We start from the raw sequence: 26,428 nt of genomic DNA, 5'->3' as shown, positions 1-26,428 counted from the left end.
TGATTTTTCCAGTGCTTCAGACAATGGCTGTTAAGCTTGGAAAAAATGAAGGACTCATTTTTCCTTCCCTGCCCCCACTCCCCCAATAATCTTGAGAAGAAATTTCTACTTTCCCCGAGTAATATGTTAACATTTGTTTTATGCATGACTTGTATGCAACCTGCCAAACTTGGGCAATCCTACATGGTAAATGATCTCACTCTAACATTTGTCAAGTTGCATATCCTTAGATTACGTACTTACAAATACAAGTCAGTAGAGAGAAAGTTTAACACAGTTGTGCTGTAGCCATGTGTTTCTGGAGATCAGAAAGACAAGCGTTTGTTTCCTTGCTAATGGCACTGTACTGGGTATGGTAGCAGCTCAGTGCCATTCATCGGTGTAATGCTGCAACATCACAGTCATGCAGTGCTCTGACACAAGTTGTCTTAGACACGGACAAATTATTATTCCATACTACACATAAGAGGGCAGGTATGAAATCTGTCCTCTTAGAAATCAGCAGAAACATTTCAACTGAATTCTCAAGGAGAAACCCTGCAGGCAAGAATAAGACAAGGAAACTGTCTTCTCTCATGCCTTAAGGATTTGTACCTAAAGAAATATGTGACAAAATGGTCAATAAACAATAATGCTCTACTTTCTTCTTGTCTAGCAGTTTGAATATTTTTTTTCTGACCTTCAAGAGCATTTCAAACAAATAACCAAAGAGAAAGCTTAATTGTGGCTTAATTTCTTACAGTCATCCCTGTTTTCAAAACCATTCATCAGTTTCGGCGTGTGGTCAAGAAGAGGCACTAATGGTATCTTTTCTGTACATTTATTCTTTATAACAATCTTTTTCAGACCCAAGTAATTTTTAAGTTTGAAGCATAGCATAACCTAGTTTTCTTGAAGTCTTCTCTCAGTCTTTCCAACATTCCCCACCCAACGGATAGGTGAGATGCACCTCCCCTAACATTAACCATGTGAAAGTTGGGAATGCTCTCTAAACATTAGACGTAGCATTTGTTGACAGCAAATGGAGGGAGATGGTAGCACCATAGACTGATTCATCCCACGGTGAAAAACGTACCTAAGGCAGGTGGGATGAAGTGCTGGAGAGATATCTGTGCTAGTGCATTAAAAGAAGTTCTCTCTACATAGGTTGAGGAACATGACTGAGCTTCTGGCAACTGCTGAAGGAAACTTCTTCTTCACCAGCACCTTCTAGTGACTAGGTGAGAGACTGCAACTGTACCTGTGAATGGATGTGTTCTGAAGACTGAAGTGTGACCATTATTTAACTTATGAATGAACTGGGCTACTGCGTCTATATGGCATAATTAAAGCTTGAATTCTTAACTTTTAAGGAATCATAAAAAATTAGTGTTGCCATGAAGTACCCAGCAAAACAGAGTCACACTTAGATCTGGCACTAGTAGTTTGAGAAATCCTGTCTGTTTTAGGCCTTAGTTTCTACTGGCAAGAGCAATCACACGTCTCTCTTCCAATACATGGGCACAAGTCTGCACTCTAGTGCGTTCCAGCAGCACAGACTGAAAGTACATGCATCAGAAATCTGGATGCAGGTGAGCTGTGGCTCCAGCTAAGAACAAATAAATAAAAATTAAAAAACCACACTCTTTAGATAGAGTACAAATGTAGTTGTTACACAGCCAACAATCCAGATGGTGATGTGTTCCAAGACAAAATCTGCGTTTGGCATCTGGATCCTGGTGGCAGCTGAGTTTCTTTTCTGCTTTGAATCACCCCAATTCTGTTGTGAAGCAAGAGAGTATGTTGAGCTTCTACCACAGTGCTCTGAAAATCAAGACCCCAGCACGCCGTGCCCCAGCGAAGCAGCAGCACGATGCATGCAGCGTTTGCGTGCCAACACGGCCTGTCAGAGCCGTACCACTGGCACGGCTGAATACCCGTTTCTTTGATGCCCTCAATTAAATTCCTCCCCTTCCCTCGCGGTGAAGGCGTGCTGATTATACGCTGAAATATGTTGTCATATGCACCCTGCTGGATGCTACTTTTGGACGGACCACCGTCATTCTGGCTGTGAAACTCTGCAAGCGCCGAGCGGCGCGGCAGCGTATGGGAGAGACAGAAGGATCTGGGGGAGAGGTTGAGAGGTTTTTAAGCGGGAGGAACAAATAAATAAATAAAAATAATCCGAAGCGAACCAAAAAAGCCACCCAGCAGCCGAGGCGAAGGGGAGGAGCCGGGCTAGGGGCTTGGCTCTCCCCTGGGCCGTGCTTGGCAGCGCTTCGCCAAGTGCCAGCCGGCTGCGGGGGCTGCTCGGCCGCGGGGACAGGGCTGCTGCGAGCCCCCCGCCGCCGGGCGGGGCCGCACCGGGCGGGGCCGGGCAGGGGGGGGCCGGGCAGGGCCGTCCCGGCGGCGGGGCAGCGAGGGGGCGCCGCGGGGCAGGTGAGGGCCGGCGCCGCGCCCCGCGGCGGAGCTGGAGAGCGGCGGCTCCGTCCAGGCGCTTCCGGGCGCGGCGGGGAAGGAGGAGGGGTGGGGTGGGTGGAGGGAGGGAGGCAGGCAGGGAGGGAAGGAAGGAGGGAGGCCGCCTTTTTTAGGAGGGAGACCCTCCTTCGCGGCCGCCCGCCCGCCCGCTCGCAGCCATGGCTTTGAAGGAGGCGGGCGGCAGCATCCTGCCCATCAGCGACATGGTGTCGGGGCCGTCGGGCTCGCCGTTCCCCGAGGTGGTGGAGCTGAACGTGGGGGGCCAGGTGTACGTGACGAGGCACTCCACGCTGCTCAGTGTCCCGGACAGCACGCTAGCCACCATGTTCTCGCCCTGCCGGGGCGGCCCGGCGGCGGCCCGGCAGCTGCCCAGGGACAGCCGGGCGCGCTTCTTCATCGACCGCGACGGCTTCCTCTTCAGGTACGTGCTGGATTACTTGCGGGACAAGCAGCTGGCGCTGCCCGAGCACTTCCCCGAGAAGGAGCGGCTCCTGCGGGAGGCCGAGTACTTCCAGCTGGGCGACCTGGTGAAGCTGCTGTCGCCCAAGGTCACCAAGCAGAGCTCGCTCAACGACGAGGGCTGCCAGAGCGACCTGGAGGACAGCAACTCGCAGGGCAGCAGCGACCGGCTGCAGCGGGCGGCGCTGGACAAGCGCTCGGGCTTCCTCACCGTGGGCTACCGCGGCTCCTACACCACGGTGCGGGACAACCAGGCGGACGCCAAGTTCCGCCGCGTCGCCCGCATCATGGTGTGCGGCAGGATCGCCCTGGCCAAGGAGGTCTTCGGCGAGACCCTGAACGAGAGCCGCGACCCCGACCGCCCCCCCGAGAAGTACACCTCCCGCTTCTACCTCAAGTTCACCTACCTGGAGCAAGCCTTCGACCGGCTCTCCGAGGCGGGCTTCCACATGGTGGCTTGCAACTCCACCGGCACCGCCGCCTTCATCAACCAGTACAGGGACGACAAGATCTGGAGCAGCTACACCGAGTACATCTTCTTCAGTAAGTGCTGCCCCCGGGGGGGTGCGCAGCGGTGTCTGCTTAAATCTGCCTCCCCGCTACCCTGAATAAAAAACAAAAGCACCTTGTTGCCCCCAACCCCTTAAAAATACCCTTAAAAACACCTTGTTGTCCCGCAGCAACGTGCAGGTGGGGGAAAAAGGGGGCTGCGACCCCTCTTTAAGCATTGTCACTGCCACGGTACTTTGTGTAGGGGGGGGGAGCCTGGGGATGCCTGATGGAGTGCCGACGGGAGCAGTTCCTTCTTCCCCCCCCCCAAGACCCCGTTGGAGAAATCAGGGCTGTTTGCACCTTTTAGTAGGAAGTAAATGCACCCCGGGGAGTATCAGCCCCCTTGCCCCGTGCCGAGGTCTCCCCCAGGGGCATCGCGGCAGGTCCCAGTGCTGGCTGTGCCGCTCCATGGTGTGGGGACTGCGCCGCTGGAGCTGGGAGAGAGGAAGGGTTTTTAATATTTCATTACAACATCGCCTTCAGCTCTCGTTAGCTGCGAAGTAAGCACGCTGCTGGCAGCGGGTGCGCTCCCGGTGAGGGCAGCGAGGGCAGAGCCATGTCCTGGGGAACAAGGAGCCTGGCTCAAAGGGAGGAAAAAGCCCAAATGCATACACAAAAGCTCTGTGGTGTGTACATAGCTCTTAAGTAACTCTGCTTGTTGGCTCTGCTTAGCCTTAAAGGTTGTGGGTCACTTGCAAATAGGGGAATCAAGTGATGGAGAATGCTGTGTTTCTATCTTGCAAAGTACTCAGCCCTCTGTAGGGCAGGGGTTTGGACTGCTGAAACAGCAGCTGGATGGAAAACACCAGCCCTTGGCAGAGATTTGTCTCTGAAAGGCAGAGGTTAGCCTTAAACCTTACTGGTGTGTTTGGGGAGCCCTGCTGTTCTCCATTCCCTGTCTTGTTCCTTCTACCTTTGTGTGGTCTCCTGCTGTCTGAGGGCAGGAGGAGAGCTTTTGTTGAGCATCTCTCTGCCCCTGGGTGGGATACACAACCCCAAACCTCACCAGGAGTGGGGCTTAACAGAAGCAACCTGTTCTGTGTGCAAAACCAGACTTGGGCACAGGATTTAGTAGAGGAGGGAGATGTGAATGGCTTTCTTTTCAGAAGAGAAATTCATTCAATAGTTCTATGTTATATAGGTGGTGACCACCCTTTGGTGAACAAACTTAAGTTCTTCAGTCTTCAAAACTATTATTAAAACAGCTTTTGAAGATTCGTTATGTAACCCATCAAGCTGGTCATATCTGATTAGGAGATGTAAAAACTGAGTTGTCAGAGGGGCTTTACTTTCTTCTGTGTGGACTTAATCATGTAAAATATGTGTTAATTAATTTTCCTTTCTGAAAAAGAGGGACCTAATTTTCAAAATAGTAGAAATTCCTTACTGTTGTTATCAAGACTATGAAATAGCCTCTTCTGTTTGCTCAGACATAGATTTTTTAGGTGCCTAATTATTTGTGTGCATTTGTGATGCTTACAATGTTTTGGATTCTTTTGTGTGTGTGTTATGATTGCTGTATAGAACAGTGCTCTAATTCAGATCAGCATTCCAAATTAATCCCCAGTGTAATGCCACTGATTTATGTGGAATCATGCCAGGGATGAATTAGATGTTGTACACCACAATTTCTTTTTTAATTTTTTTTGGCTTCCAGTTTACCGTGTTATAACAAGTAAAACAGGTAGTTAGTTACTTAATTTGATAATTGAAAACTTAATTTTTTGCCTAATATTATTATTTTTCCCCTACTCTTGGTTGCAAACAATGGCTGAGCTAAAGTAGGCTTTAAAGAAGGGGAATAGGTTTTATTTTTCGTAGCTTAGTTTGGCAACCTCTGCTTAGTGTAATTTTATAAATTTCTGTATGATTGTATGATAGACTCTTCCAAAATGTAGCAATGCTGAGATAACTTTAAAAAATAAACAAAGAAAAAAAAATCCAAATAAGAAGAGAAACAGGCAGAGCACGATGTCTGAAGTAATGCCTTAGGGATTATTTTTCTTTTTAACTGACTTAAATGTCCAGTTGATGGAGATCTCTGATAAAACAATGCTTTATAATGGAGGGCTCTGGATGGATTGGGTGCTTTCTGTAGTTTCTGTCTCCTGCATAAGAACCCACTGAAGGGACAGCAAACCTTGAAAGCCTGCCCTGCTGCTATATACCAGGGGGGAGAAGACTCATCAAAGTTACTGGCTGTGGTCTCTCCAAGACCATTTGCCAGGACCGTATTTGTTTATTTGCTCACATAAACACAGCTTTGTACACATCATGAGCACCTGCTACCAGCAGCTATATTAGTTGTTGGTTTGTAATTCTATAGCAGCCACACAGTTTTCTCTCCAACTGTTTCTCCAGAGGACTTGTGGACAATTCTGAAGGTGTGGAAAAATACATGAGGATATACACATTGTAGCCATTGCCTTAGATCAGGACAAGCTGAATGAGTTTCTTCCCAAGCTACTAAAGAACATTTGAAGGCCAAAGGTGGCCTTTAGTCTCTGCTTGGGGAAATGGATTTCAGGTCTGTTTCTAGTATATCTCTATCTTTTTGTTTTTTCAATTCAAAATACAGTCTCACTTTTTAAGGAAATAAATTCCACTTTCTGAAATGTTGTGGCAGATGAAATTCACTTTGGGTACTAAACACAAATTAGTTATTTTTTTAGATTGCTTAGTGTCAATGGATGGATTAGTTGAATCAACTCTGACTCAAGAACCAGGGGTTGTTTGAGATGATCCTTCAGACTTTGGTAACATGTCCTGACAGATAGAGAGACATGCTTTCTTTGCATGCATAGTTCTTTAAAATATATATTATTTGCCTCCAGTGGTGTGCAAACTATCACCTATGCAGGGACTGCTTCATTTGTCTCCACAATTACTACATATTGATGGCTCATTTCTGGAAAGTGCTCAACAGATCTGTTCCATGTATCTATTACAAACTCTCTCTCCTAATGGCCGATAAAATTGGTAGCTTTTAATGTGGTATTGAAAGGGCTCTCCTTTCAAAAAAATTGTGCATCACTTTTCATTTTTTTTTCTCCCCCAATAGCTCAGCTCTGAGCTATACTTGCTCAGAACCTGAAGACTAACTAGGGCTATTAAAGCTTACAGACCTTAGCCCATGAGAGAGTGATTTGGTTCTGTTAATATGGTGTGAAACATGTCTGCAGTTTGGGAAAGAGGCTCAAGCTCTTTTGCTGCATTAGTTTCAGGCCACCATGTGGACCACTGTTTAGTTAATTACCTGTTAATAGTCCTCACAAAAGTTCCATGTAGGTGGAGATGGGAGACCAGAAGCAAGGAGACCTTACTTCACATGGCCGCAGACAACTTAGCAAACCCTCTGTTAGTAGGTCTCTTTGTAAGGATTTTGTGTAATTTACATTTTTAAGCTTTTCTTTTGTGGTTCACTGTATCTCTTGGTGCTATTGTGTAATGTAGAATTGCCAGTGCATGCTATTACTATATATTTTTTTTCTCTTCTGTAGAATCTAATTGGTCTTAATGGATTTTACATTTAACATCTGCTACACAATCTGACTTATGGGTGTTGAGAGCATCATGCTCAGCTGGAAGCTATCCACTTTGAATTGACATGCATACTGTAAGAAGACAATAATGTTTCATGAAAAAAATGTTGTATTCTGTTTCAGTATCCCTGTTTCACGTGACATTTTTTTTCCGTGCCTGTTTTTATTCGTAACGGGTGACACTTGCGTGAATTTATGGCACTTATTTTCTGCTTGGTCACAGTATGCAGAGATTACACTGTTTTCTGTGGAAATTGTCATAAACAAGTGTTAATAATTTCATAATCAGTAGGGGAATAATCTGTTGGAAGCAATTAAAAAAAAAAACAAAACACAACACTCACCCCAAAAACAAGTAAACAAAATACCATACTAACACCTCATTGTTTGGATCTTTGTAATACAGAGGAGAAGAAAACAGAAGGTGATAATTGAAACATGGTGAAAAAACATAGGTAAAATAGATTGAGATGTTAATTGTTCTGTAAATGCCAAATCCAGTTCATCATCCCACTGGGATAGCTAGGGTATCCTAGCTGTGTGTTGGCAGGTAACCCTAAACTGCTCTGAAGGAACAATGTAAGGAGATCCGTTCTGTGGGTGGTTTCTGTGGCAATGCCAAGCTGCTCTTCATCCATCACTATTTGGTAGTGTCTTTGCTACATGGAGTGTCTTGGGATACTCTTTTCAACTTCCCTTTATATGTATGGGATGTATACCTAGAAATTACTAGGCTTAGAAGAGAAAGGAGACTAAACCAAAAGTAAAATAAGGATATTGCTTCTCTGTGGAATGTTAAGGTGGGCTATTTTTTTCTGAGCCTGAATTGGAGTCTCAAAGATTTGAGGGGTATTGTTGGTGGATTTAATCCATCATGTCTCCCTGCATCACAGGTGTGATGTAGGAAAGCTTTAGATTTCTGACAGTATAAGAATCTAGAAATGTTGGTCACTATTGTGTGAAGCTCTTTAAAACTTAGGAGTGATTCTGTAAGTTGTGTCTTTGGCAAATTGACATAAAACTTCATGTTCTGTTTATTAGTCCAGTTAACTCGAATATTGTTTAAAAATATAAGCGTAATAGTATATGCTTTGTCTTTTCATCTTCCAAAATGCACGTCACTGAACATAAAAGGATGAATCAAAGCATACAGTCGTAAATTACTATTATGAGAATATTTTCCTTATGCCATCACTTGACATAGTGAAATAATCTAGACTACTGAAATTGGTGTTCTAATTTCAGTCGTCATTTCAATCTACAGACTCAATTTCAGGGACTGATTTTTTTTTTTTAAAGATGTGAAATTAAAAAGGAATTAGAACAAATTCTTCTTTTCAATAAATAATGAAAACCAGAATTTCTCTACAGCTAGTGTGTGAAGACACTGCTCTAAAAATGATACTGGGAACCTTTTGATTTTCTTAAATTCGAGTAGAAGTATGCAAGACTCAATACAATGATTTATGATTGAACTTGAATCATTACATCCACATTCTGCTCTTATTAAAATAAAGTTAAATGTTTAAGTACTGTATAACCACTTTAATGTTTGGAGCTGGGGATTGGGATTGTTGCACAGTATTTTAAAAGTAAAATTGGAGATTATCAGAGGAAACATCTGTCCTGGTATTACATACTAGGATCACTACTGGATGAGTAACAGATTCATTGATACAAGCAGCTGTTATTTCTGGTATTCAGAAATGGAAATATACTTTTTTTGATAACTATTCCAGACTTACACTTCTTATGCATTGCTTGGGAATGAAGTTACAATGTTGCAGAAGCTGACTTTGCTGGTTCCCTAATATTTTGCAGGAAAACTACTTCTTGGTGTCAGATCACTTCATGCATTTTCAAGGATTTATGACAGTGGTTGCAGGGAAATGTTTACATTCTGACAGTGGAATGAGCAAATCATATCTTATTTTTTTCCTTTATTGTCAACATGAATTTCTAGTTATCTACTGTTCAAGTGCAGAATTTGTGTGCAAAAGTTCTTCACAGTATACCATTCCAACATCATGATTTAAAATTAAAACATTACTGCTAATAAAATATATTTTGAAGCATATTTGCTTTCACAGTGTGATATGGCTGGTAATTTCACTGCTGCTTTTCTCCTTTGCAGCAAATACGGAATTCATTATGCTGTGATGAGAATTTGTGTGGTGTGCAAAAATTCACTGAGCACTGCACAAAGAGGGAGCTCAACAATACTCACGTTATCCTCTTTCTGCCACAGTTCTGCATTTAAACATATTTTCCCAGAAATGAAAAGCCTGTCAGCCAACTCTTAAAGATAAAATGTTATGGGTGTGAGGAAAGACTGAAGTGGTTTCTACTAACCTAAGCCTAAGAAGGGCACTCTTTGTGGCCCAGCTGAACATCAGCATGACCTGAACAAACCATCCAGAAATAATCAGTCACATTTTGGTGTGTTATCAGTTTAAAGGTGAGGTTTTTGTTGAGGAAGGTATCTAGGACAAAGAAGGAAAGTATGGAGGGTTGTATACACCCATTTCACTTCTGTGGGGTGGCCAGGACCAGCATGGTGCCTGGTACAGCTCCCAAACAGCACTGCTCTGTGTTCTCTCAGCAGCTAGGCACATTCTTGGTGTCACTGTAGGAGATGTGAATAACATGCCCTCCATTTTCTATCTCCGCTTTTGGATTACTCTACTGCCAGAGTCATGTAAGTTGTCCAAGGTCACATTTACAGAGCTTTTCTACACTATGGGCTGATTATTTGGTTGGGGGTTGTTTGACTTGATATAATTGTTGAGGAAAGCTGGAGTCACGATACCAGATAACATCTTTACTTGGCAAGCAGATATTGATATTTTTGTATTTGAGGATGACTTTATTTAATTTCTCATCGCTAGACTTTTCTTACTTAAAGTGGCAGGAATAGTAATGGCACTCTCAAATCATGGCTCTTAAATTGAGCCACAAGCCCAATGGAAAATCCTTTAAAAAAAATTACCTGGTAAAACTTCATTTTTCTTTAGCAAATCAAACGCTTCATGATGGATTTCCTGGGGAGGTTGTTCACTCTAGCTTGATAAAACTCCATGTTCTCTTTGAGAAGGGGTAATTTATATTCTAATTAGAGTTCATATATTAACTAAATGTTAGGAGAAAAAAGTGCTAGGTCTGAAATGAAATTATCATTCTCAGTAGAGTTTAAGTACATCTCTTTAAATATTTTGTATTATTTCTATTCTTTTATTTTTAAATCAGTAATGACCTTTGCATATTTATCTTTTGCCTCATACACATTAAGGATTGTTCAGTGTTTTTTTTATTTTTTTTAACCTAAATGGGATTAGTCATAAACAGCATGTGAAACTCACACTCCAGCCCCATTCACAGCTGCAGGATAGACCTTCACTGGGACTGTAGCACCAAATTGTATTGCACTAGTCTTTCACACCAAAGTGAAATTAAAACTACGTGAGTAATTACTTAGTGTCATAATTGTTCCTAGTACACAAAATCCTGGCAGGAGGCAAGCAAGGAGGATTTATAATTTTCATGGCACTTGTAAAAGAATTGAATGCAACCATTCAATTTTGGTTGCATTTTATCAGAACGTGATACCAAAACTTATGTTTGTTACATTTTAACAGTTTAGTTTCAGAAGACATTTAAATGAAAGGGTGCATCTAGCTGCAAGGTGTCACTCCATTTATGTAATCACATCTCTAAATCTTCTCAGGACTTCACCACACATGTAACACAGTGGTGTCGATAAATGTTTCATGTTTTTAGTGATGAATACAACGGTTTGAAAATGTTTAAGCAAATATTATTTCATATTTATGGTAAGACTTCTGTCTTGGTACTGTCTTTCCAAGGTTGTAAGCAATGTGTTTATCCATTCTTTACCCTATGGGTGCCAGCCAGGCCATAAGCAGTGGGAGGACTGTTCAGCTCTGGCTAATACAGTGATTCATTCATCATCATCATTTCGCCTGGTCAAAATTCAGTTGTTCCCTTTCTCATTGTTCTCATATTCCTGAACTCTATTGCAGGGGCTCTGAGTAAAGGAGGTGAAGAGACAGGAGCCACTGCCTCAGGGGATTGCCACTGCCTCCAGGCAGCTTCTGCTGCCTCTGGGCTGTGTGTGCTTGTCAGGTTTGCTTTGTAGTGCTCCTGTACGCTGTGCCCGACCTCTTTTCTGTTTCAATGATATGCACTTAGTGAATAAGGAAAACCAGAATGGATTATAGAATAAAAAAGTAATAGAAATTCCTTTTGAAGGGGCTTCTACAACACTTTTACAACACTGAATAAATCCAGAGACAAACAACTCAATCCAAAGTGCAAGTACATACAGCAAGAGTAACTAATGCATAGAAGTAGATATGCTGCATGTTTCTTTTGGGGGAAAAAGAGAGGGATGAAGAACTAAAAAGAAATCAACACTGTCATTATTTTTTATTAATGAAATTAAATATTCCAGGTTTTCACTTAGCATGCATTTAGTCTTACTGTACATAGTATATAGAGATATTCTCTTTGCATTAGCACAAAGATGTGATTCAGAAATGAAATCAGGCAATATTTTATTTATTTGTTAAAACCTTCAGATGTGTTTTGTATCTTTTCTTCTTCATCCTTACTGGGAATTACTCTTTAGTAGTATTAACAAATATTCCCAGAGAGAGAGGAGTTGGTGCTCAGGGACTCTTGTCACATTTTGTTGTAAACAGACTTCTGCAACATAGGTTAATAGTGAAATTGTTGTGTATATGCATCTTTGAACACGGATATTCATAGGTTATTTCAAGGTTTATAACTACGTAAGCATATTCCATGGAAGTTGGTAAAATGTGCTATCGTTACAGAGGCTTTTAACCAGTAAATATTTTGTTGGATGTCTGTAAAGCTTTTTATATTTGTTAAATAATAAGAAATTTATGTCTAAATTCTAATGCAAGCATGTCTATATGCATAGGTATGTGTATCATGTATGTGTATCACATGGTTAGTGATACTCAGAGGTATATAATCTGGCAATATTGTTCATGATTCAAAGTTTTTTTTCCCAGCAGAGTTAGCAAGCTCCTTCCTTTATTCAGATTACTAATGAAATACCCATGTCCATCCTATCTGATGGTCACAGTTTAAGGTACAAAAGAATTAAAGTGGACATGTGCAGTATGATTTTAAATGCTCAAACACAAGGCATTCTTATCCTTTTGCACAAATAAGCAATTTCCCAGAATAAACGAACTTATTGAGAGGAAGAATTTTCATTTGGAAGATCAGTTCACTTTTCCTTGTCTTGATTTCATTTACTTACAGTTGTTTTTTTCATATACAGCTTGTCACCAGGTAAGTAGGCTCAGTGGATACTAAGTCACTTAGTAAAAGTAGAATTTATTTATTTATTTATTTATTAATTTTTCCCCTGTCCTGGAGAGATGTAAGAGTCTCTAGGGCTGATTTTCATTTTCTGTTTGACGTACATATATCCAGAGGATGTTCATTAAACATTTTCCACCTTTGGCTGTTTGCTGCTTACTTCCATATTTGCTTCTCATCTTAGACTTGCTCATCTTTTTTTCTATTTGTCTTTTTCTCTCCTCCCCCCATGCTTTGCATATTTCCTTCATCTTTCTGTTTAGCTAATTGCCTCAATTCCACCACTTGCTTCAGAACTGGGGATCTAAAGTTTTCATGTAAATTTCTTACCCTGCTCTGAGTAGGCTGGATACAAGTCACATCAAGATGAAAGTTTGGTAGTGGTATGCACTGGTCCATGTATTTAAACTATTGTGCCTTATTGACAGGACACGCAAGTTTGGTTTTGTTTTCCAACTATATCTAGTTTCAGTGAAAAAACATGGGCTTAGCTAAAGATTTTGAAAGTTTAGATTCACAGTATTTCTGTGAGAAATTGACTTATTCCTTCCTAACCGTGTTCTGTAATAGCTGAGTTAGAGCATGAATGTAACTTGGAGAGTCTGTGAAGTATACGCATTATTGACCCTTTATAAGTATCATAAAAAAAGGGGTAGTGCCAATATTTGTATATAGTGGAATATATTTTAAGGATGACTGATCTTAAAGAGGTCCAGAATTACATCTATACCCATTATACAAATAAGTATGATATAGTTCTTTTCAATATGTTTTCATAACTTAAAAACAGTTTATTAGAACAAGATGTTTTTTTTTCTGCCTATTAATCAAATCCCTACTAAAACCACTATACCAGCAAAACTTCCAGAGTAATGATAAATATCTATTATGTGTAAGTAGAAGTATTCTGTAATGCTTGTGGTCTTTAATCCAAGGTTCTTTCATTCTCATTGGAATTCATGAATACTAAATAATATGAAAACAAACTACAAAAGTGTTAGAAGGCAGATAAAGTAAGTCTGGAAAATTTATCGGGGTTGTCCTTCTCCACTGTATTGTCTACACATTAAAGCTGAACAACATTTTCTGCTAGTCTTTCTTAATAAAGACGGTTTCTTTCCCTTTTTCTTAAGTCACCCATTTACAGCCAGTAACTTCTCAGTATTGTTCGTAGACAGCTGTTTCTATTTATGTTGTTAATGCCTACTGCGATCTTTTTAGTTGATCTGAAACAAAATGGAGGCATGGCTACTCTTGCCTTTTCACCTATTTTTGTCTCTTTCCAGTGTTTAGGAACAAAAATACCACTCATTCCATCCTTCTAAAAATAACTGCATGCAATCTTGTAAGAGTGTGATCAATATTACTGAAGCTACTTGGACTTCCAGAAAAAATATCAAAACAATTCAGCTGTATATGGTGCAAGATAGAATAGGGCAGGTGTTTAAGATTGGATCTGTCCTCTTGTTTCCAAATTTCTGGCATCTATCCCCCCTCCCCATCTTCCTTTTTCAGTAGCATCCATTTTCAGAACCAATTCTTGAGAGCAGGAACTGTCAGTATCTGTGTATGTGCATATGCCTTATCATATTAAAATAATAACAAAAAATGTGAAAGGAATGTAACTATGAACACTAATTTGTAATCCTGCTTGCAATTTTTACTTTACTAATACCTGTAGAGTTTAATTTTCTATGTTAGCAATTCCTTAGAAAGCTACACATAGCTGCTACCTGTTTCAGTTTTGCCATAACTCAAACATCAATTTCTGACCATTTTCTTTTTTTTCACATGAAATCTTTTCATACTGTCAGTTTGTCTCTGGGGATATAATAAATGAATATAGCATTTCTAAATGTTATAGACAAAGACAGACAAAATGTATATCCTTAAGCTATTATCCCCCCCCCCCCCCTCCAAAAATTGAGAATCAGATAACAGTATCTGTAAGCTTTAGAATAACACTAACTCCATAAGATAAAAGATACAAACTTTTCAGACATTTATGGGTTATTTAGTATGTGACATTTTGAATACTGATTGAATTTGTTTTATCCCATAACCTGCCAAGATTATATATATTAATATGATCATTAGCCATCAGCCTGGCCTCCAGTCATAACAACACTCACATTTTCACTCGCACCCTTTCATTACTTGCATTTTCCACCTGCAATGGAAGTAGTTTGGTGTCTAAATTGGTGAAATTATGCCCCTAAATAACTGCATCTGTGATCACATTTAATTACAGGAAGAAGAAGGCACTTGCTGTAGAAGAGATTAGGGTAAATGCTGCCTGTCTAATCACATCCCTGGTGGCTGAGCTCTGGCAGTGCTTTATTCCTAAATCCTCTTGCTGTGCAGGTGATGAATAAAGCCTGCATGGTCTGTGCAAGTATATGTTTGGGTCTATTCAGAGGCTTTAGTTGTTTGGTCTGATGGATGTGGCATGTTAGGGGCGAGCTGGATGTGGGTCAATGCTGCCAAAAATATGTGGGGGCCTCTCAGTGTCTTTGGCTAGGTGGGCTGAGCAGGGCTGTAGGCCTAGGGCCCAGGGCTGGGTTCTGGAGAGCTGGAGCCTGTCCTTGCTGTGGCCTTGCTGGGGGTCCTGGGCCTGATACAGGATTTTAGCCTGTGCAGAAGTCCCACATTTGTGGCCTGGGTTCTTAAAGCCAGGCCTGGCAGCAGTGGGTGGAAGGAATTTGCGACTGTCTGCATTCTGGGACTACAAGCAGAAAAGCCAAGAGCTGTGTCCTCCAAGGACTCATGGCAGGCCACCATCACGAGATTGCTTCAGAGCCTTGAAATCCCAGGGCAGTGATTCATGGCTTTTTTTTTTTTTTTCCCCTCCTTCTTCCATGCAATTTCATGAACTTCTTATGACACAAAGTAAATGAGAAATAACTTCTTGAGTTATTATTATACATGAAAAGCAAGGATTTCTGGTCAAAGACACCAGGAAGGCAAGAGATACCTAGAAAATATTTATTCAGTGACAAAGCACATTATCTGAGCTTTTTCAGTGGTGCTGCTGAAATGGTGTAAACTTAATTGCAATCTTTAATTTAGTAACGTTGATCCAAATATTCTTTACATTTGGGTACAAAATATGGAGAATAAAAAAAAAGTGTTATAAGCAGTAGGTAACCTGGAAACAAAATATCTAGGAAAAAAAAGTACTTGCTTTTTCGACTTATGTAAAAGTGCTTGATTTTTAATTAGTATTGACAAAGTGACTGCATGCAAGCCTATCTATGTTGTCACACTTAAGATGCATGAAATGTTTAAAGGAGCTTGGGGGGTTGCTTTGCTGCATTTTCTGAAAACAGTAAAAATACTCTGAAGTTTGAGAAGATGCACTTTTTTAATCTTCAATACATCTTTTTGGAAACAGTTATCTTCTTTTAATCAATAGTGAGGCTACCAGCAAAAACAGATATCCTTTTTAATGAACCATATAATTAATCACATTTGAGAATAGCATGAGTCTAAAATTGAGCTCCAAATCAACGCATATGGTCTCGAATGTATTTTCAGAAAATTCAGACAAGTTCAGGGAGAATTTCCATCTGCAGTTTGAGTACCAGTCAAACAGTAGGAATAGAAGACCTGAAGTTTGTGTTGCTGGTTTGGAAGACTTAGTGGTTCTTACCTTCATGACTGGCAATAAACTGTACTTGTTTGACTTCTTCTTTATCCTGTGGTTATGTTAGAGGTTTAGCAATACAGAAATCGACATTTTTATCCAAAATCACTTTTTAAAAATTTCTGTTAGTGTTTACCTCTCAGTCATTATTTTGCTCAATTAAATCAGTTTATAACAGTGATACTACTGTACAACAGCAATAGTGGTAAAAGCTATTTACTGTATTATCGAATAGTTGTATAGCAAAGCTATTGCAAGTTACTGGGTAATTACTGGTTGTTCAGAATGGGTTGCCGTAATTGCTGTCCAAGAAGGTGTGTGGTGTTAGACTATGAATCAGTAAATTAAGACTATTCCATATTACTTGTAGCAGCTGTGTAACACTCAGCTTTAGAGCTTTTTAATAGACTTACAAGTTCCGTGATAGAAGGAAAAAGTCTCCTGCATTTAGGCATTTGAATAGGCTGTGCCATGATGCTGTGTATGTTGGGCATACCTGGAGGTTTTCAAGACTCAGCAGGATCAAGTTCTGCTAACCTGGTCTGGACTCATAGATGTCAGACCTTTCCTTTTGCTTTAAGTTTTGAGCAGAATGTTGGATTAGAGATCACCTCATTTACCCTATGATTCTGTGCTAGGTGTTTTAACTTAGTATTGGAACTGCTGCAGGTAAATGAAGTAGATTATAGAGAGCTTTCAATTCTGATCGCTCCAAATGTCACGAGGTTCAAAACCTGAACTTAGTTATCATTTTACTTATTTTTCTGTATCTTACCTCTAGTCTGAACTGAAACAAATACTCCAGGAAAATGTTTTTTTACAGGACTTTCTGCCTTAAATTCAAGACCGTAGAATGTTGAACAAGCCACAAATAAGAAAGTACCTTATACAAGTTTTACAAAATTAATGTTGGATATTACTATGGTAGTTGATCACATTTTGCTTGAAGAAAAACATGTAAAAAAAAAAAAAAAGTTAAATCACTACTGTTTAAATCTCTAACCGTTTTCATTGCCATTCTTGAGATATACCTCCTATAAAATTTAAATATGACAGATCACCTGGGATTTTCTGTAGGATTTCCCTCATTTTTATATTTTTGATTGGTGTTTGGTTTCTTTGGTATGACATATTTTTACTTGAGCTCTTCAGCCTCTGTATTTTTCCCCAGCACAGCTTGAGTCAATTTACATAGTAACTGAAAATGTGCTGAGCAGAATTTTTTTGGTGGCTTGGAAAACTTAAGAAACAAATCATACAGCAAACATGAACCATGCTGAATTACTTTTCAGTGGTTCTCCTGGATTTATATTAATCTATCTGTAAGTACTGATTCATTAATTCATACCTTCTTCCTAAGATATGCCTAAGATATAGTGGATTTTTAAAGCTATCCAGGGCCTAATAGGGATGTGTCAGAAACCTCACAGGGGGAAAATATCTGTTTTGATTTTGTAGTGTTGTATTTGTGGTTTTGTATTCTAGTGGCTAGAAAGTCTTTTTTTTATCATTATGTCTGATTTACCAGCTTGAAAAACTAACAAATTGTGAAGAAAAAAAGAACATGCATTAGAACTTTTTCCCTTTTATTGACGTTTAAAGGCTTCATGTCCACCATATGTTCCATTGTGGTGCATCTTCAATAAAATGCTAACATGCTACCAAGAAAATGTTGTCATGTTACATTTTATACAAGTTATAGTGAGTTTAAATGTGTGTATTTTTATTTTTTTTAATTATCCAAATAATTAATGGAAAAGGAAAAAAGTCTTGATTGTGTACAGTCTATGACAAAAGAAGAAATTTATTATGGGTTTCTCCTGTTGTTAGTATACCTGCTAGTTAGTATATCTGCTGTAGTATACCTAGAAGAAACTGCTAGACATTCAAAACTATGAGCTCCATTTTCATCTTTCCCTCAGCAAAGAACTAACTTCTGTCTAGGATGCGACAATTCTACGCATAGACCAGTTGTTCACGATAGCAGAGAGGGAAGGAAGGGTTCCTGAGGAAGCGCAGCCATGAGGTTTTGGTAGATACTTTCTGTGCCTAAGCTGGTGTTATGTCATAGATGCAGTAAGCCATGGAGTTTAACCCCTCAGTGATTTGCATGGGCTGGCCTCCTCATTTCAGGACTTTTTAGGCTCATCTCCAGAGTTTAATTGATCTCATAACTCTGTTTATGTCTGTCATCCTTTCTTCCTGGAGGGGCAGATAATTGCTTTTTATTTTAAAGATAAAAGCCTTTCATTTATGCATGGTCATGCGAATGAGGAGCTTAGTGTATGTTGGTGCTGTGACCTCTTTTCAGTACTCTCCTTCTACCTTTATTTGTATATTACCATTGAAACTACAGTAACAAATTATCAGTGCAGTATTTCCAAATATTTCTTAAATCTGATGTGTCATAACCTTAAATCTATATATCTTATATTGTATCTGTATTTAACTATCTATAAATGTTTAAAGAAAAGGCATTAGCTAGATGTGATACCCTGGCTCAGTACTCTGAGTCATATTGTGGTGGTTTGGGAGGAATATAAATAAAGTACTTTACGAAAAGTATTTTCCCTTATAAAATTATTGTCAGGAGTTAAATTCTTGGCAAGATACTTTTGCTTTTTTTCTTTTTTATTAACATCTAAGAAGTAGATAGCTGCACCAGTATGTTTCAGGATGTTATTGCCATATCATGTATGCCTTTTATTTTTTTCATACATTCTTCAGTAGTCAAACAAATATCTCATTGTTCCTTTGTGATCGTTAGAATGTTTAGTGTTGAAATAATTTTTTTTACTGTATGACTTGTAGCACAAAAGAATTCCTAAATGATTTTGCATAAACTAAGAACTGTTTGTTTCATCATGGGTGAAAGCTTCTTGAAGTCTTTGCGTTTAGTTCAGTTTATATTTATATGTAAATTTTATCAAAATACAATTATTGATTTTAGCAATCATTGTATGTAGTGCTAAATCCTACATCAAATAAAAATTATATTATCCATTATAGAAGATTATGCTAAAGTAATTCTGCTTTTTATAATTCTTCTTTCCAAATTCTATACAGAATTTTCTATCCACGTATTTCTCTTTTAAGATTATAATGTTTCACCCCTCATTGGATAGGAAAATAGTCTCACTGGCACATAAATACATTTTCTCTTTTCCCTCCTCCAAATTAACAGTATCTCTCCAGCATTACTGAAGACCAGAAAGTGATTATATTTTAATCAAGATGCAGAAACTAGCTATGTGGACTCTAAGAAACATTGGTTCAACCTGGATTCAAAGCAGGATTTTCTTGTGGTGGGGATGATGAGGAATATCTGTACCAGTTAAATAGCTCTGTCATGGTATAGTTTAGGAAAGGGGCAGACTACAGTGTTACTTGAGTAATTCTTGATGAGCGGAGTGGTAATGTAGAGATTATAGAAAGTTATAGAAATGAGAAACAATTTATGGTAATCAGTCTTTATAAAAAAAATCTGCAGTTTTTGTAAAATTATATGCTATTGGTTTATATCATTTGTACATAACTTCATCAGTGCAAAGTTGGTCCAAGCAAAACAGGTCAGGTCCTTTGTGTGCCCATTGAGCAATTGTAGATAATTGCACAGGATGCAAAACAACAGAAACTTGGGGCTGTATTGAGAGAAATCTTCTTGAAAGAGATGAGAAGATCTTCAGTTAATGCAGAGACAAAACTGAAGAGTCCCTGATCTCTGGTTGTGCAGTCCATCTGTTAAGATGCAGTGCTTTTCATAGACTGTGAGTTAGAGAGTAAAGCCTTGAAATTATAAGTCTGAAATTAAGTTTGTGCTAATTAAGAAAAAAACTCTTAGTAAAAAAATCTTGCTGTTAAATACTGTAAAATTTTTGCTTTACAAAGTCACTTCAAATGAGGCTACAGGGATGAAGAGCTCTGAGCCTGACTGCCCTGACACAGTACAATCTAATGGAAGCCATTGCAGTCTGTCAAGTTAAGCAGTTTTCTATAAAAGGCAGCATATTTATATATATATATATATATATATATATATATATATATATTTAAAGAAGAGTGACTAATATTATGAATGGGATGTTCAAAACATTTGGTGGAAGCTGATAGCATTTCATCTACCATGTTGCTGAACCTTTTTTTTTTTGGTTTGTTTTTGTTATATTGATTTTCCACACTAGATGGCAGTGCATTAGCACTAGTCCATAATAGGGGAATTGATTTAATTTGTCCAGGGGGGAACAAATCCTTCTATTTCGTGCTTCCTTACACAAACATAACTCAAAGAATTGCAGAAGAGACTGGATTACAATCAGCTACGCATGGGTGTGCAAAGGAAAATGCAAATTATTTCCCCTCTTCTGTTGTACAAAAGAAAATCCATTCAAACTGATTGAACTAGGCTTGCATTGTAGGTGAGATGAACCAGGTCTCTCTCCCTGTACTGTCCCTAAAGAATTGCATCCATAGAAACTTCATATGAAACATTTTATTGAGTTAGAGCTGAGAATACATCCAGACTCAGAGCAGATTGCCTCACAGTTTTGAGCCATGTGTTGTCTACACTGAGAAGTCAGGGAGAGAAAAAAACACAGCTTCCTTCTCTTTCCAAGAAAACCAAGTGCTGGGGAGGTGGGGATGGAGAACAGAGGGAGATGACTGGGGTTGGGGGGGAAGGAAAGGTAGTGTCTCGGTATGGCTTTAGCCATACCACCTAATTTAAAGAATCCAAAGGCAGAGACAGGGAGAATGAAGAAGTGCCCACTGTAGAAGAAGGTCAGGTTTGTGACCATCTGAGGAACCTAAAGGTGTTCAAATCCATGGGATGAGATGCATCCAAAGGTCCTGAGGGAACTAGTGGATGAAATTGCTAAGCCACTATATTTGAGAGGTTCTGGCAGTCCAGTGACATTCCCACTGACTGGAAAAAGGGAAACGTAACCCCCATTTTTATAAAGGGGGAGGGAAAAAAAAAAAGGAAGACCTGGGGAACTGAAGGCCAGTCAGTCTGAACTATGTGCCTGGCAAGGTCATGGAGCAGATATTCCTGGAAACTATGCTATGGCATATGGAAAATAAGGAAGTGATAAGTGACAGACAACATGGCTTCACTAAGGGCAGATCACGCCTGACAAATCTAGTGGCCTTCTATGACAGGGTTACAGTGTTGGTGGATAAAGGAAGTGCAACTGATGTAATATACCTGGACTTGTGCAAAGTCACTTTGACACTGTCTGGCGTGACATTTTTGTCCCTAAATTTGAGAGACCTGAATTCTATAGATGGACCACTTGGTGGGCAAGGAATTGGATGAATGGTTGCACTTGGAGAAAAATGTAAAAGCAGTAAGCATGGAGTTGAAATTTAACTTGAAATTAAGATATAATGCTTGAAATTTACGGGTGAAGGCCTTCAAAACATAAGGTTATTAAAAAGCAGACCCCTCCTCCTCCTTTCCCCCCCCCAAAAAAAAAAAAAGGGAACAAAAAAAAACCTACCACCCCTTGTCTCTCATTTTTAATCTTCCTGTGTAAGAACATTAGGACTTTGAAAAAACACAAATATGAATAGACTTTGCAGTCAAAAAAAGTCACATGCAGTACCAGGAGAAATTAAACACGTTAAAAGAAAAGCAGTAGTTGAAATAAAAAATAATATTTTTTATTTTATTTTATTTTATTTTATTTTTTTTTTAAGAAAAAGGTTGCATGCAGGAATAACTGATTGTATGAGAAAGAGCTGAAAGAAAGAGGGTATAAAAGAGACTGAAAAAAAGGTATCAGGAAGTCAAGAGTTACCAAAGAAATATCTTTCTCTATGTGGATTTCCTGAATAGTCTCTTAATGGTGGGGGCTTGCTCAGGAATAAGATCATTGTTTCAAGTCTCATTCAAATTTATACTTACAGGAGATAAATTCACTGCACCACCTTTATCTTGCTCACTGGAGTTAAGCATTTTAAAATCAGGAAAGTTTTTGCCTGGGGCTGGGAAGACTACTGCCATGAATATATTTTCTTAAAGAAAATTTAACTAAAGTTGGTGTCTCCTGGGACCTCAATGCATGCAGCTTCTGCCTTATTTATTCAGTTTTATTTTATTTTTTGCTACATCCCTACTGAATGAGCTGGATAAAAACAAATTGAAATGCAGGAAAACAAATTTTCTCTCACTGGTTTTTACTAGGTCTGCCACACTAGCTGAAATTTCATTAATACTGCTGGCAGAAAAGCCAAAGGAATGTTTGCCTATCTTCTACCATGATGTTCACAGAAACTTTATCTTTTAGCAGAATGTGCTGCTGTTACTTGCTGTAATTTTTTTTGTAGTTCACAGAAAGCGGTAGTCCTGCCTATAATTTATTACATAATTCTGCCAGAAGATGCAGATGGCTTGCTATAAAAATGCAGCTCAAATTGTATTTGACTTAAACTATTCCTTATTTGTTAGGAAAAGCAACAAATGGTGTGAAGTCGGAATTTGTCAGGAACTTTGTGTTAGAAAGTGGGCCTAATTCTTGGGACAATTATGTGGGAGGGAGAAGTTGCCAGTTCTTTAAATCAGAGAGAACAAATGACTGAATATAGACCTCCCACCTCTGACTTCTCTAATCATCAGGTTAGGTTGTCAAGAAAATACCTACTTGCTTTGCAACTTTTTTTTCTGAATTCAAATATAAATATGGTGCCTTGAAGATTTACTTAAAACAAACTTGTTTTCCAATTAGGTGGCTTCTTCTCATCAAGAGGAGACATGGCACAGAGCTGTTAGAGGAAAAATGTCTGAAGTATTTTAAGGGAGGGAAAAAAAAAACACAACACACTATATGTTATATATGGAGTGGTAATTCGTGTCGAGAAAATGGTTGATATTAATAAAGAAGGGGGAGATTTGGGAGTGTGGCCATGGGGGCCAGAAAGCCCCGTGGTTGATGATAACATTAGACTTAACGATGAGGCCATCAGGAATGTAAAAGAGTTTAGAGGGAACAAAGAAGGGTGATTCAGGAGATGCCATGCAGTCTCAGGTTCCTTCTTCTCCAGCCGTTAAGGTATGGAAGTTTCTGGGTGTTTGCTGTTGCTGTTATATGCAAAGTTGTTTGACCAATAAAAAGTTGTTTTGAAAAGAACTGCTGTGGGGAGAAGGGTATAAGAGGGGAGCCTGTCCTCAAGATTAAAAAAAGGAAAAAAAAAAAAGGGCAACACGATGTAATGAAGTTATGTCATCAATAAAGAAGCAGAAAGAAGGAATGAAAAGGAACAGGCCAGCAGAACGGAGACCAGGACGGGAACAGGCACATTGATTGCCTCTTGGAGATAGGTTCGGCCAAACTCAGCAAAGGGCTCAGAGAAGCTTACATAGAAAGTCGCTGGAAATGGCACACCGGAGCTCGGAAGAAGCTCAAGCTGAGAGAAGCGGCCCCGTGCACACAGCTGCCCCTCGCTGGTAAGCAGCTGCACTTTGTGGGGAATCATACATGTACGTCCTTAGGAACAAAGACTGTCCTGGTCACCTTACAGCTTATTCTCCTTGTTAACAATCAGACAGTTTATGAGCCTGAAATACGGGACCAAATTGAGGACAAGGTGTGGGACTCTGCCATTAAAAACGATAAGGTTGTGGTGGGACTGCTCAGCACCTGGCGAGCAGTCTCCGAGGCCTTAAAGAGCTCTGTGGGACCACAGTCAGAAACGTGGGGCTTGCCAGACAGTGAGGGAGCTGCGGGCTCCTTTACTGATCCTTCTGCTACGCCATGGGCCCCTCTGCTGCTACAGCTTTTGCTGTTATGCCCCCTACTTTTTGCACGTGCCTTTTGACCCAGGCCTTATTGGCCTTGCAAAGGAGATGGATATGCTTTTCTTCGATCTGGGAAGAACGACGGGATACATAAGGCCTGAAGACCGAGTTGCTTGACAACTTAAAGCGAGACATATTGTTCAAAAGGAATGGAAAATGGAGGCTTGTTTGTAATCAAGAAAAGGAAAGGGAAATGGAGACAGTTAAGTCATGGAACTTCAAGGATTCTTTGTTACCTTTTCTGCTCGTGATTATGTATAGGCGTACTCGATTTTAGTAAGTTATGGAACTTAAAGTATTGTTTGTTACCTTTCCTGATTGTGCGTATGTATAGGCATACTCGGGTTTAGTACGTAAAGCAACGTGCTGTATATTTAGAAAATTGATGTTTGTGTGTGCGTGTTGGTGGAGCGTAGACTCCCCGCACACCCAGCGCTGTTTACTTGCCTTTTATACTTTTTATGAATATTTATTTTATAAATATTACTAAATTCAGATTGAGTTGAGACTTCATTTATAACATCTACAATCAGTGTTTATAAAAGTTAATATTTGTTTATATGAACAGTATTATGCAGAACTTTAAAATGGGGAGGAGTTATTGCTGCTGCTGCTGTTTGTTTGTTTGTTTGTTTTTATGTTCTGTCTTGCTTTTGTTTTCTTTCCCAAACATCCTGTGGTCAGATGATGAATTTGGATTTTCTTTTTGATGTAGATCTTTGGGAAGTCTGAAAAAAAGAAGTCGGAGAGTAGGTGAATTACTCCCAGAGTTTGTCTTCCTTTCAGTCTTTTGTTGTGAGCACACAGTTTCACATACTGGACAATACATGGTAGCCAGAGATATAGGGGCTCTCTGGGTATCCCTCTGCTAGAATTTCTTTAATATTAACATAATTACATTTTCAGAGGCTTTGCTAACCAATATGGGTAGCATGCAGATCAAAATCCATCTTAAAAAGAAGATAAATTGTAAACATTCAATGTAAGTAGCAAAGAAATGTAACATCTGTATTTTTAAAATAATTAGAGAGTCTCATTAGAATCTGGTTATCTCATCAGTAGATTTGTAGCCATTCTCATGTTTTTTAAGAGCAATGTTAAGCATTTGGAGAAGCAGCAGCAATCTTAGTGTTCAGGCAATCCATGAGCATCTTGCTCTAATAGCAGATTTTTATCTTGCTCATATGGCAGTTCTGATTAGATCTAAAGAACAAATGAATGACAGGATTCTTCAAACCACCCAAATGACTTGTCTTTACTCATATCTGTGATTTATTTGCAAGCAGTTGGTTTGCTTTTAAGAATCAGGCTTTGCAAGCAGAAGGAATACACATTTGTTAAATTTGCACACCCATAATCCAAGCTTTATTTTCTCAAAAAGGCAATGTGCTCTTCCAGACTATTTTCTTGAGTTTACTGTGGCTGTGTTTTTGAAAAACAAAACCAAATGTCATACCTATCCAGTTTAGATAATCTTGACATTCATGAAGAGCACATTCATTATGGGTTCCTACTACTACTTTCCCTCCCCAATGTTTTGCTTGCCTCCTCCTGGATCTGAAATGTCACCTCCACATGGAGTTATTACTGTTGCTACATTAGCATTCCTTGGTATGGCTTTTATGCTTACCAGTCGAGTTTTGCAGATTACGCTTGAGTTACTCTAAACATCATCTGGGAGATATCCTTCCAAGTCATTGGACTTGGGAAAAGCATCCTATCATAAATTAAATTTTGAATGGCTTTTCCTGTCACAGATACTCCTGTAATATATTCATTATGCACTTCCGTTGTCCTCCTAATTTCTGCCTTTTCCTTTCTTACTTGAACCTATATAGCTTTATTATTTGTTTGCCATCATCTTCCTCTTGAGAGGCTTATAGATCTGTTCGTTATCCTTTTGACTGTGATATCATTTTTCTTTGTTTTGATTTTTTAATGCATTTTTAACTCCTTTCTTTGTTGTCACTTAGTTTTTTCTGCCACTGTGTTTTGTCCTTACTCTTCTTTTTTCTTGTTTAATTCATTACCTTTAAGTTTTGTTGTTATTTTAATTTAAAAGTCTCTGTTGCCTTATATGCTTGCTTCTAAATGGAAGGCATTATACCTGCAGTTGAAGACTTTGTACTCAGGGGGTTTAAAAAACAATCCCCTCTACCTCATATTATGATTTATTCTGTTTTTAGCAAAATTAAAACCTTTAAAAGACAGCAGTTTTATTTCTTTCTTAATTGTCTTTGTTTTCTCATCTCTGTCTTGCCAGACATATGGAAACAGCTGGTTCCCTTGTTTCCATTCCTTAACTGTTACTTCCTATGGTCACATTCTGTTCCACAGCGGTGGAAGTTCTTTGGCTGGCATAATAGAGATAAAGAGGTTTGTATTTTCTTTGTAAAATGTCACGCTTCCTTATTCTTTCTTTCAATTCATGTTTTAAAATGGAGGCTGAAATACATGATCTTGCTGTTTAAGGCTTCATTTTTTTAATTCCTTCATAAGTTCTGCAACACACTCAAAGTCCTTTGTTTCCATTCACTAGGTGGTTTCTCCTTTAGATTCAAATCCTCAGTCCAGCTGAAAAGCCAAATTGTGGCTGCACTT

At 39.4% G+C, this 26,428-nt stretch overlaps 1 protein-coding gene across 3 annotated transcripts in view; it reads left to right on the top strand.

The window, feature by feature from the left end:
- The first annotated feature begins 2,526 nt into the window (after positions 1-2,526).
- Positions 2,527-26,428, top strand: part of KCTD8 (potassium channel tetramerization domain containing 8) — a 90,553-nt gene continuing 66,651 nt past the window's right edge. For 2 of the 3 annotated variants that reach the window (XM_068680242.1, XM_068680243.1), the window contains exon 1: positions 2,527-3,459. In XM_068680242.1, the coding sequence (XP_068536343.1) occupies positions 2,616-3,459 (844 nt within the window). In that variant the 5' untranslated portion in view covers positions 2,527-2,615. Of the gene's footprint in view, positions 3,460-6,968; positions 8,096-26,428 lie in introns of those variants that run through there. The other variant, XM_068680244.1, reaches the window with a different exon arrangement.

Source organism: Anas acuta, chromosome 4 (genome assembly GCF_963932015.1).
Source record: "Anas acuta chromosome 4, bAnaAcu1.1, whole genome shotgun sequence".
Taxonomy (NCBI): domain Eukaryota; kingdom Metazoa; phylum Chordata; class Aves; order Anseriformes; family Anatidae; genus Anas; species Anas acuta.
This window is presented reverse-complemented; position numbering and strand designations above follow the sequence as displayed.